Below are 12,850 nucleotides of genomic sequence, written 5' to 3'. Positions count from 1 at the left end.
GAGAGGACTTGTGTAGCTTCCATTAAAGCTATTCCTGAAGCTAAATCCCTCCATCTTGCTCAAGAGTTGTTCCTCGGTGCTATTACTGTATTAGACAGTCATGAGTCACAGATGAAAAAGGTGAGAGCCTTGGTTGCCTAAAGCTTTGTACATACCATTACTAGCTGATCTCTAGGGAGTGAAAAAGCACTTAGTCAAGTAGGGTGAAGTGCTTCTCCTCTGGCCAAAAGGTGAGAGGTTGATAAAATTGCTTTCCTGAAGGGAACCTCAAATCTCCTTGTTGTTAGAATTTCAGAATGACTCATCAAGAAAATGCAGATATTCTTAATTTGCTTGATCCTTGATTGGTATTGTATTTCAAGACACTTAAAACATGGAAGCTAAAATTATTTTTAAACAACTTTCTTAATACATGTATATGACTATAATTAGGAAAGCTCATTAGAAGTATGTTGCACTGACTGGGCACAGTGAGCATGAGCACAAGCTCTATAAAGCTGTTATCCCCAGCAGCTTCTCAAAGAAGTGTTTAGAATGTATAAGATAATGATTTGGTAAGGTAAAATTTCTACTGAAATCAACTCAGAAAGTATGGTTTTAGTAAAATTGGTACATTGAAGAATGCTTACCTCTGCAGCACCTGCTGTGCAGCGATGTAATGCTGCTGCCTCTTGCAGACCATGGTTAAAACCCCTAGCTTTCACTCACTGAAATCTTTCACTCCAAATGCATGTTGAGAGGTACTTGCCAAGGGAGTTGCCTCCCTTGCTGCTCTTCATCTCTTGCTCTTGTTTATGCTACAGTTGGGTTACTAGCTTAGGGGTATGCTAGCTTAGTTTTAAATTACATCTTGCACTGCATGAATTAGAAGTTGGAATTCCATTAACTTAGTCAGCGCTACATTTCATTAAACCTACTCTTCAAAACGCTGTAATCCGTAATAGGACCGATCCTGGGGACTTAATATTTTAAATCCACAAGGTCAAGCATGTCTTGTTTATTGTTTATGCTTCAAGGCCACATCTGACAGCCAGTTCCTGCTGTTAGGACCCATCAGTCCAAATATTCTCCACAGCGCTCCTAATGCCCTACTAATTAGAAAATACACACAGGAGTTTTATGCCATGGAGGGCTGTGTGAAGACAGCTGTACAGAAATCTACCAGGCTCTTGCATAATACAATGTATTGATGTAGTGCTTTTCTGAGGAGAAAGTTACAATGGGATGTAAAATGTATTAATAGTAAGTTTAAATGTCTTTTTACATAGCTTTGCTTTCAGCCATCTGCCAAGCTCTACTTTTCCTGAAGTTTTCTCCGAATTGCGTTGCTAAGATGTAAAATCTAATAAGATTTTGATGATTTGCCAAAAGTACTTTTTTTTTTTCTAAAACATTTAGCTATGGTAGCAATAAGAAAGTGGAAAGAATCGTTAACAATAAAAGTCATCTTTACTTGTGACCTGTGATGCACAGTTGTCAAGTGATGGGATGAGCAGTGTTTGCTCTCTGTATCCAGAGCCAGGTCTTGGTCCCACAGCTCAGCGGTGAACCTTGAGGAGGCAGTGGTTTGGGGGCACCTTGCTGTCTCTCTGATCCTAGTATTGACGGCCCAGAATAGTTTTGTAGAACAAGGTGAGACACAAGACAGTTGGCTTCTGCCAGGCTTATGACAGAAGTACGTGGAGATTTCACAGGGAAGCAGAGATCATCCAGTGCTATCCTGTACCACTCATGTATGTGCTTCCAAACAGAAAACTCCACAGAGATAGAAAATCCAGCTTTGGGCCTCTTCCAGGGTGGAAATGGAGCAACCTTTGGTGCAATCTTTTGAGACCCGTGTACTAAAGAAGCATGTTCTCAGAGCTTGTTCACAGAAATCTGGGCTTGTTCTCAGAAATCTGGCCAAATGCCCACTCAAGTTGTTGCTTGGGTGTCAGCTGGTTTACTTTTATTAGTAAAGACTTGTGGGTGTGGGTCCAAAAACTAGTGTAAATTTGTAAGTGGATTTCTGTGAAGTTCTACAAATTTAGATGCCAGCCTCAGAATAATTTTTCACATGTGAGCTTTCTGCTAAAATATTTACACCATCTCTAAAAGCCTATTTAGTATCTGGTATGGCTTTGCAATACATAAAAGGGTGCTTGTAGAACATGTACAGAACAGAGAAGACACAAGGTCTACGTATCTTACATTCATACTGCTGAGGTGCTCCTGAAGAGCTCTTCTTAAGGCCTGCTTCATATGCTAGTCACCTAGTGCTTGTGTCCTTGCTACCTGCTTTCCCTGTTCTGGCGATCCCAGAAGCGCTCAGGAAAGTTTTCATAGCCACTTTTTGTGACCTTGTTAAGCAAGAACAGAAAAATGTTTCTCTCCATATTGGCTATGTGTGCATGCAGTCAGAGAAGGGCTTGGTTTTATGCGCATAGGTTTAACTCAAAACAGAGTCTGCTTAAAAGAAAGAAAAAAAAAAAAAAGCCGACCAGCCATAATTTGCTGTGTGTAAGATACAGCAGTACAGAAAGCCTGGAGTAATGTTCTGTTTAACGCTATTTCTCCTCCTTCTTTGGAGGGAATAACTGAATTCCTTCATGTATTAACTCAAGGTGCACAGGGTACGCAGGGTATAGAGATGGCCTGAAGAGCGACTTCTGTCACTCAAGAGGGCAGTTCCTGTATCCTCTAAATGCATGAAATCAGTCATAAATATGGAAGGGGATGCTATATAATTTCTGGAATAACTCTGTTGGGAACGAGTCTCTTCTGGTTGTGTTGCTCGTCCAGGCAATTGCGGTTGCCTGATATTTAAAGGACACTCCTCTCCAAAAATGCTACCAATTCAGGCAACTATGGCTCCACAGTGAAGGTGTGGGTTAAAAAGCTAAAAAGGTAGCTTTCCTCCTTCACAAAATACTGCTTTAAAATGAAGAATCCCAAACTAGGAGGTTAAGTACCATTACTAGGCGTGTCAGAACAGTGTGTTTACTTCAGTTCTGCTTCCTGAGAAGAGGGACTTGCTGGAAATTATGAAGAGGTTTAGAGAGATTTTGTGCATTTTTATTGGTTTTTAGTCTTATCTGAGCTGTCTTAAGGCCAGTAGTAAATGTAACTTAAAAGTTTAAATCTCTTTTAAAATGTGTTTTATTAAGAGCTATTTTTATTTTTGTGTGGCATGTGGGGCTCATTAGATTGTCAAATCACGTCTGTTAGCTTTGCACTTGTAAATGACAGGTAAGAAATGATGGAGATGGTTTTACATACTAATTTGTGGATGCAATCTGTAATGTTTCAGCATATGTGAGTATCTGAATTCTAGGCATATTGGATTTACTTTTTTTACTTTTTGCAATTAAATTATGTTGATGATGATTTTTCTGGTTTCTGGATTACTAATTACATACCTAGACTTCTTCTGTGCATGTGTATAGCAGTGCACTCTAGGCAGAAACTCTGCTGAGCAGGCTGACTCCTGCTCTCACGTGGTTATACTTCTAACTGTGTGTGAAGAACAACAGAAAAAAAACGAAGTGCATTTCATGATGGTTGCTTATTTGAAAATCATTTTCTGCAAGCGTTATGGAATTGAGAGTGGGTAGTGGTACTTGGAGAAGAGGAAAAATTAAAGGGCTTCTGCATCCATGCAGGTAGTGAAATAAAGCTGGTGAGAGGAATATCGCTTGTGTGCAACAGGAGCAAATACTCCTTACTTGGAAACTTGTCTATGTGGTTCAATTCTGTTCTGATTCTGAGGGAGTATAAATCTGAAGTCTCCTTTAACCTGGTGATAGTAAAATGTGGGTTGGGCACTACTCTGATGGACACCAACCGAGGCACTCCTTGTTCTTGGAGGCAATAACAGTGTAGTAAAAAACCACGGCTGGAGATCTCTACTTGGAAAAAAAAATATTTTTTCCTCAAGGAGTGCAACTTTGACTTTCAAAATAATTTCTTCAAAAAACATTAATAGTCTGTTTGCATCTAGCATCTGTATGATCTGTGTTTTTATAGTGGATTTAGGTCTAGCAATTTTAGTTTCCTTCTCAACAGGCTTTTCAAGTGCAGGTCTGTAAAACACACAGAATCTCAGAAGAGCGCTTACCGTGGAGGTGAGTCGGGATACATGATGTTGACCTGAGAAAGCGTATCCAGATAGGAACCAAAATCAAAAGCTGGGGGGAACTCCTCCATGCAGGTGGATCTCAGCTCCCCAAAAGAGCCGCCGTAAGAGAAGCCATCCGGAGCTGGAAAACAAGCAGATAATTCTTGCGTTTTTCCCCTACATGATGGATTCTCTGAGACAGTGTCAGTGTTTATAACACATCCGTAGATCAGAAAATAAAACCTATCTGAGGCAGAATTGCTGTTACTCTGAGCAATCAGCTTTCACAGGACATTTCTGTTCCTTTTAGAGCAAGCGTCTGTTACCTGTGGGTGAATGGCAGCATGTTGGGCTGTGGCACAGGGACCGTGTATTTAGCACTATCCTGAGAGACGCTGGTGTCTAAAGTTCTTGTTGTACCTTGAAGGAGTGTAAGCTGCATGCAACTTCAAGCACTGGCAAGATTGCTGAAGTTGCCAGGAGCTGTGTGCATCGCAGCCTGGCCAGTGCTGTGATGCTGTTTAAAAGCAGGCTTACGTGTTTGATTGTAAGTATACCTGTCTTAAGGAAGTGCTGTTCTTATTAAAAATGCTCACAGAAAAAGAGGAAAAAATGGCAAATAGTAGAAAAAACTATCCTGCTACCTGATCCAGGGATTTCTTAATACTTTCACACAAGAGTGTCATAGCTCTAGAAATGCCAAGCAGTTTGTGCTATTGTGTGTGTATCTGTGATGATGCTTAATGTGTGACAGCCAACATCAATTTCTGTTAGAATGTCCTGAATTGTGGAAATAAGGCAATTCCCAAATCCCCCACCCATTTGTATACAGCGAGCCTTCCTTTTCCCTCAGTGCTTTAAAATGGCACCTGGAGGCAGGGCCAACTTCTCAAGTGCCATCAGAGCAGCGCTTCTTGAGCAGAGGGCAAAGGGCAGGACTCGCTCCTGCCGTCCTTGGGCTGGCTTTTCCTCCTCCTGGCAATTTTCACCTCTGCCAATTTATGCTCAAGGAATTCTACTGGGGCTAATCGAGTCTATCACGCACTGTGCATTCCTTTTGCTTGACAAATGAAGGGAGCCAGCTTCACAGCGACTCCCGCTGATCCCATTCTGGCCAGGGGACGCGTGCTGAGACACTAGCATGGTGTGTGCTAATGGAAAATTGTCTTTTAGGCAGACTGGCAGAATTTAGTTTAAGATTATTCTTTTGAATATCTCTGAAAATGTCACCATGCTTTCCTTTTTTTCATTTCTGCGGTATTGTTATTTCCAAGAAGCAGTTTGAAAATGGTCCTTTACATTTTGGCCTGACTTCAGGGACTGTAAAGGTGGTGAAATTAACATAGCAAATGTAAATGTAGTGATTGGATCCCAGTGTTCAGCATGTTGTCATGCCAAAATATTGCTGTTCATGAGTAAAACTAACTCCAGTTTGTGTTTAACTATTTAATCCCAAGTTTAGCTGCTGAAAAATAGGACAAAAAGATGTTACAAAAATAGTAGAGTTGTGGGGATTCTTTTCTGTTTGTCTGTTTCCTCCCCCCAGTATGTTACTAGTGGAGTTGGCATTTCACTTCTTTTGGGGTTTAAACTTCAGTCTCAAAACACAGACATTACTCATATATCTGGATAAATATTTCTGAAAAAAGTAAAAGAAAAAAAAAAGAAACACAAATAATTCCTGGCTTTGGGTGGACATATTGATCCTAAAAATGTTTCTTTTAGAAATGAAAAAGCCTGCTCTGAGTCCAATAGAGTTCAGTGGGTACTTGATTTACCCCAGTGAAATCAAGATCTGATCCAATGCATTTTAAAACAGCATGGTATTGTTGTCTTCTCTATATAAAGAAGAAAATTAAAAGATATGCAAATAAGTGTGCTCATAACAAACTGCAAATAGAAGAGCAAAGCCACAGATAACAAAAACTGTTGATGCTCCACTCATGAACCCATTTACCTTTTTTTTTTTTTTTTTATTAGCTGAATGCTTACAAAGTAACTTTTCATAACTCTTTTCTCTTAAATATAGAAAAATCTGATTCTGTAATTTTCTTGACTCTGCTTTAACTTCAGTCAGCAAACCCCATATGGGTCCAAAATACAAAATTGCACTTTCATATTCCCAAATCCTTTTGAAGTATGGAGGATTTTTGTCGTGGAAAAAAAAAAAAAGTCTTATTTAATAGTAAACCAGTCTCTTTAATGATGATGGCGATTGTCTGTGTAATGACATTTTGATGCTCTGTTCTCTTTATACCCAGATTGAACTTCTGTGGTTAAGAAAGGAGGTAATTGCCAAGTCACTGCTGTAGCTTGGTGCACATTGCACAAGTGAGGGAGTCCTGGCTTTCCAACAAAGCAAAATTACCTTATATTCTGTACCAAGGCTGTAAAGGGATATGAAAATAAACTATCAGGAGTCCAGTGATGGAGGAAAAAATCATGCAGTGTATCAAGGAAAAACGTGCTGTTTAAGAAATGCTGTTGGCATTGGCCTCGTTCATGTTAACCAGCAGCTGGGGGCCTTGTGCTGCGTCAGTTGAGGGCCAGCACAAAGATGGTACTGGACTGCAGAGCTGCCTGGCACCTGCTCCTCACAACTGTCTACTCACTTTTTTTTTTTTTTATCCCTTCCATAGTGGTTGAGTTTTGTGTTGCCTTTAGCACCAGTTATTAATACAGGTAAGCATTATTTTGCCATAGCTGTCTTACCATAAACAGCATCTCTCCTCTGGTGTGGGTGCCTTAATCGTCCGTCCTTCCGCAGACTGCCAACAATGATTGTAACACAGGAGAGAAATAGCACGAGGCCGATCACTACTCCAGCCACCAGAAGGGGTGAAACAAGCAAACTGGTATCATTTCCGTTTTCACCGTAGCTGGGGAATTCACTGGTTGGGCTGCTCTGGTTCAAGTGAACTTCTGCACAGCAGAGAGAGGAAGAATGCGTCAGTTGTGAAAAGAGAAATGCAGGCAGTGTGGTTATACAGATGCCCAAAGTAAAGATTTCTTCACAGTGCTAGGAGACAGCTGGAGCCAGATCCATTGTACAAATTCAGGCTTTTATGGATAACCCATTTATTAGACCGATTTCTGGAGCTGTTAATTAACTGACAATGGGGGATTCACTGAGCAATCGTTCCCCTGTTATGGGGAATATCCTGCTGGAGTCAATGATGTACGCTGCGTAATGGTCAATTTGCTGATTTCTGGAAAGATTCTTTGCATCATGAATTGATTGATGCTGAAAGAACCTCAGTGCACAGGGAAGAATGATAAAAATTAAAAAATTCAATACCAAGTAGAACAAAGGAATCGGATGTTGTTACCAGGTATGACAAGACTGCAGGGTTTTGTAGAGAAAGTTTTGGGCAAGAGTGAAACAGGAGCATGCCTGTGTAGCATGGGGCCTGTTTTAGTTTGAGGGATGGGTTGGTGTTACAGGAAATTGGTTTGGAGCAGACAGGAGAAGAGAGTCATGGCTTGGAGAACAGCCCTTAAAAAGGGGGTCCTCTGACTTGTCAGATTTGGCCAACTCAGAGTCTTCTCTTCAGCCATTTCTGTGTGGAAAAAGGGTGAAGGTATTGAGGCAGAGAGAGGCACGAATAAGTAGGTTGCTGTTTCTTTAACTTTTCTGTATTACATGTGTTTTTGCATAATCCAAGTAAAAAGTAGCTGTATTTTGCCTACATATCTCTTAAATTTACACTAGCATGTGTTCTTCAGAGAGATAACACTGAGCTTACACAGCTGGAAATCTGCGAAAGAACATTTTAAAGTTACCAGAAAATGTAGGAATCGCTCATTTGCCTAAGGCAGCAGAGCTATGAGAAACAAAGTTTGCACTTGGGAAGAGGAGAAGTTGTTCTGGACCTTGCTTATGTAAAGGGTTAATGGAGTCCACTGGAGCTGTCCCACTAGGAGAATGCGTGTGATGACAATATTATTTGTTTCTACTTTTTAACTCCAAAAAAAAAGAGTGCAAGAACACTTCTGGCTCCCAACCAGAAGCACAGTTTCTTAGACCACGGCAAAGCATGCTGTGTAAGGATGCAAGCATTCAGCCCGTGTGTTGGAAACCATCTGTCTCTGTTGATTGTTTCATTATCTTTACAAGACTATATTTACTTTATTTCCATCTAAGCTGCTCTTGTATTTACTAAATATAGATTTTAGTGAGTTTCAAAATAAAGATTAAAAAAATTAGTGATCTTTACAATGAATTTGAAGATAATTGTCCACCTGGAACACCTGACTAGGATGTTTTTCAGTTCTTTTGGTTACAGACTGTTTGTAATGCTCCTGACGTTAGGTGACTACTATCTGGAAGTGGCTAAGTGGTGGTCATGACACAGTGTTGAATATTTGGGTGATAAGCAGAATCAGTCCTCTAACTGTGACAATTAACTCTAAAAATGTGTAGCTTACCTGTTGTGTTCTTTGGGTAGACTGCATTGCTAATGGGAAAAAAGAGGTAAATGGTAGAATAAACGGATAAAGGATTTGGGATTTCAGTGGATAGATGGAATCCCCACATAAAAAAAAAAAAAGGCTTTTTAGTGTTTATTTGTGCAAAAAGCTTGGGCAAGTAGTAACGGTAACCAAATTTGGACCTAGGTCTTGGAAACAAGTAGCAATAAGCTCACATTTTCCCATCCTGTAACCCACTACAGCTCTAATTCACAGCATATGGAAACAACAAAAAGCCAACCCCTTCAACCCCCAAAAAACAAATCAACAAGCAAACAAAATTCCTCATGGTTGCTGCTCGGGTTGTAAGCAGCATTTGGAGTAAAACAGCATTTTATTGATGGGAGAAATAATTAATTATTAGAGATGCATATATATATATCTACCAAGACTAGTTTTCATATAGAGCATGGTTATATTTTTATATCTGGCTATATGCCTGTTGAACAGATATATAATTTGTTTCCTGCAGAAACTGAAGCTAACAATTTTTTGCTCTTTTGCATGTTCTGTAAAGTAAATACATGCTTTTAAAAGTGCGAGTGCTTTTTACATGGATAGTTGTTAGCCGATAGTTTGTAGCAGTGTTTTCTGAGCTTTTTCCCTTTGGGACATACAACTTGGTGCCTTGCAGTCACAGTAAGTTAAAAAGAAGAAGATGGCTTCAGGCCAATATATCTCATCATTGGCTAACACTTGACATTGAGAGAACTGACTAGAAATATAAACCAAACTGAGGAATTAGCATGTAGTAGGTTGGTTTTTTCATCTTTTTTTTAGAAGCACTTGACTGTTGGCTAAAAATCTTTATGAGCAATTAAGATACACAGCCAAGAAATGTGCTGAGCTTCTACAAAGCATTGTATCAAGGAACTGACACCTCTGAAGATGAATCGAAAGCACTAGCAGATAATTTACTGGTAATTTTGGCTGACTTGTAATGATAAAAGGGAAGAATCAACTTTGTTCCTATCATGATGAGAACGTGAGCCTGAGGTATGAGGTTCCAACATACGCTACTGGGGTTGTAGTGTTCAGCTGAAGTCAAGTAGCACTGAAATGGGCTGGTGACAAATTTCCCAGCAAGTTCAGTGGGAAGAAGAAAGGCTGCAAGTAAGTGCCTACGGATCTTATGAAACCTGGACAACTTCTCAACAGTCCTGTTAACAGGAGGCGGCTTCCTAAAGAAAATTATTTTATTTTACATTTCAGTACATTGTTTTGCTATAGAAGCCAGCTTGTGTGTGAACACGTTGACTCTTCTGGGGATTCTTGTGTTACCACGCAGTGTGAGCACTAATACTGGGTCCTGTTTTGCTTTATAGGAATGTAATGGGTTAGTAGTGACTTCAAATAGAAAGTACTCTCTTGTACTCTCCTTTTGTACTCAAGGAGTAATTTTTTCTTACAAGACAGCCAATTTATCTAGCACATTCTCAGGACTTCCTTAGCTGTTCCAAGTCTTGTCTATTTTATCTCTTGTTTCTCACTCTCATGAATCTTTCTCTTTTTATGTTCTTAATCTAATAGAACCAAGTCTCTGGCAGAGACAGGTTACATTGCAATATTGCTCTTATTAGACGGAATGAATCACTCCCCTAGCCTAGCTCCTAAAACAATCTGTGGTTGATAAACTTCTCTTTTGGTATTATTTTCAATTTGACATTGTAAGCCTTCCAGATTTTGCTGTTGTGAGTAGCTGCCCTGGCTTACTACAATGGGAATTGATTAAGTGACTAATGACAACAGACCCTGCCTTCACAGAAAATCTTTATTTTTTTATTTTTTGGGGATCAAAAGATGTTCATATTACTTTGGCAAAGAATGTCTTGTACGTTTTTCTTCTCTTATCCAAATACCTCTTCTTTTGATAAACCGTGTATTTCTCTACGTAAAAATGCTATAGGTTTTTATTCAGAATAGAAGGACCTGTAGATTGATGTAGAGTCTGCAACTAGAACAGCAGTAGCCGAGTGCTAACCTTTTCTTTGAGGTCAGCTTTATTTTTTCAACGAAATTTCAAACTGTAAACAATGCATGCATGAATGTAAATACTTTATATCTAGTTCTCTAAATATGATTTGTACTGTATGCACAAACCATTGCTTTTATCCGGTAGGAGCTGTGTAACCCGTCATGGTGCAAATGGTGTGCATGGTGGCAAGTGCAGCTGTGAATACAATGCTAGGAACCCGCGTGGCTGAGCAAGCATTTAATGTAGTATGAACATACCAGTGGAAAATTGCCCCCACTCTCCATTTGCTTTTAGACAGTAAATGGTCCATCTGCAAAATCCCTTAAACATGACATTACAATATTTTACCCAGTGATCCTGCCATCTCAGTCAGCCAGCTTTTAGAGTAATTCCACATAGCTGAGGGAGGTGCAGTACGACCGGGCTTCTGGGGTGTATGTTGTCTTCTTTTTCCTCCTCATTAACCTGGGTTTGGAGGGGCACTTTTTACTCCTTTCTAACTCAGTGGTCAGTAGTGTAGTTTCGGTTGGGTCAGATCTTGTCAGAGTGAAAAGTCTTGGCATGCAGATGTGTCATGGGAGCTTGGTCATTCCAGATAAAGCCCTTTATAAGTAGTGGTTTTGCTTCCCAGACTGAATTTTGTACGAACAGCTCACAAGGAAGTGCTGATTCATTGTACTGGAAGGATTTTGTGTGCAGAATCATCCACCTCTACATCCCTGGCAGGCTCAATTATGCTTTGTCTGAAGACAGAATAGGTTTGGTAATTACTTGCTGAACTAGAACTGAAACGCTGACAGAACAATGTTGTATTACTTCTACACCCCAGGTTAGGAAAAGCTGTTTGGGGTTGATGATCTAGCTCCTCCTATTATCTTCAACAAATCAAATCTACAGAAGCATATGGGACTGGAAATAAGTGGGAGGAAGCTCAGTAGAAGATAGTGCATAGTATGCTTTGATTTTAAATGATCACAATAAGGTACGTCGTACACCAAAGCAATTCAAAGCATGTTTCTGATTGCCTCGTTTAATTATTTTTTCTCTGGTTGGGACAGTTTTGGAATATGCAGCCTCTTTATCAAGGGGAGGAGATTGACAGATGGCAAGAAGGAGCTGAGAGAGCCTGGTGAGGCCCACAGGTGAACTAAATTAGTGAAAGTGACGAAGATTTTGTTGATTCTGCTCTTCTGAGCAGTTCCTGTTCAAAGATGATTTAGTCTGGCCAAGGGTGACCAATTGGATTATGCACTTGCTGCTATACTGTGAAATAGGCCTCTGGCTGCAGCTGCTATCGGGCTGCCATCATGCTGCTTATTTCTGTAGCTCCCAGACAGGAGCTCACAAAATGAGTAAGGTAGGCACACTGCAAAAACAAATCGAAAAAGGTTTTGAATCAGAGCCACTGGTTTTGTACAGAGCATCACTGTAGCAAGGGAGAAAGGAATATTATTGAAGTCACTGAATGCAGATGTCCCACAAGAGCTAAATCCTAAAAATAAAAAAGAACCTCTCGATTCCAAGTTATTCCTTTTGGATTATAAGGAAGGTTGGAAACTCTCATTTATGTTACATAAACACCAGGATGCCACCGACTTACAGGATTTACCTTGGTTATCGGTATTACTCAAGGGCAGCTCCAGATCTAAATCTGGTCTGCATTTGATTTACATTTATACTTTGTTCCACTCATACTTTTGTACAGGCAATCTGCCATTTTAAAATGGAATGGCGATTTAACAAGGTTTTATTTTTGTCTTTTGTTTAACCTTTCCAGTCCCTGGTCGTAGTGAAAACATTTCAGTTATTCCGTAAAAGCAAATGCCGATGAGAACAACTCAGTTCTGTCAGACATGATACTCAGCACATTTTCCATTAATCACTTCTGATGGATCTATGCTTTCTTCTGACTCCCTGGTAAAGAGCTGTGCTTAATGATAAAATTGGAGCCTATTGCTCCTCTTTCCCCTGCCCCCTTGTCCTTTATAGAAGAGGAGAACACCATGCTCACACTCTTGTCCTGCTTGCCTGATTCTGACCAGTTTGGATGGGGAAGAAACAAGTCCTGTTCTCAAATAACTTCTTGCAATGTACTTTAGGTCCTACATAAGCTGTGATGGCATATGTATTCAGGTAGGAATAACCAGGGGCTCAGAAAGAGTTAAAAACTGAGAAAGTACGGTGAGGTTGGAGCTGTCATTAAGATCTGGAAGGTGGAGAGTTGGTGAGTGATTGTAAGGAGAGGTTTTGTAGGTCTGGCTGTGGCTGTGGCAATGGCTTGTGCCAACTGTAATGAATTAGGTGGCACT

General features: G+C 40.1%; 1 protein-coding gene across 1 annotated transcript in view; it reads right to left on the bottom strand.

The window, feature by feature from the left end:
• Positions 1-12,850, bottom strand: part of BEAN1 (brain expressed associated with NEDD4 1) — a gene marked incomplete at its 3' end in the record, with an annotated part of 49,486 nt that overhangs the window by 7,477 nt on the left and 29,159 nt on the right. Inside the window, exons 4-5 of the mRNA XM_084294427.1 lie at positions 6,809-7,018; positions 4,097-4,238 (exon numbers count right to left, since the gene is read on the bottom strand). Coding sequence (XP_084150553.1) covers positions 4,097-4,238; positions 6,809-7,018 — 352 coding nt within the window. The remainder of the gene's footprint in view (positions 1-4,096; positions 4,239-6,808; positions 7,019-12,850) is intronic.

This window comes from Netta rufina (assembly GCF_964035555.1).
Source record: "Netta rufina genome assembly, chromosome: 13".
Classification (NCBI taxonomy): Eukaryota; Metazoa; Chordata; class Aves; order Anseriformes; family Anatidae; genus Netta; species Netta rufina.
This window is presented reverse-complemented; position numbering and strand designations above follow the sequence as displayed.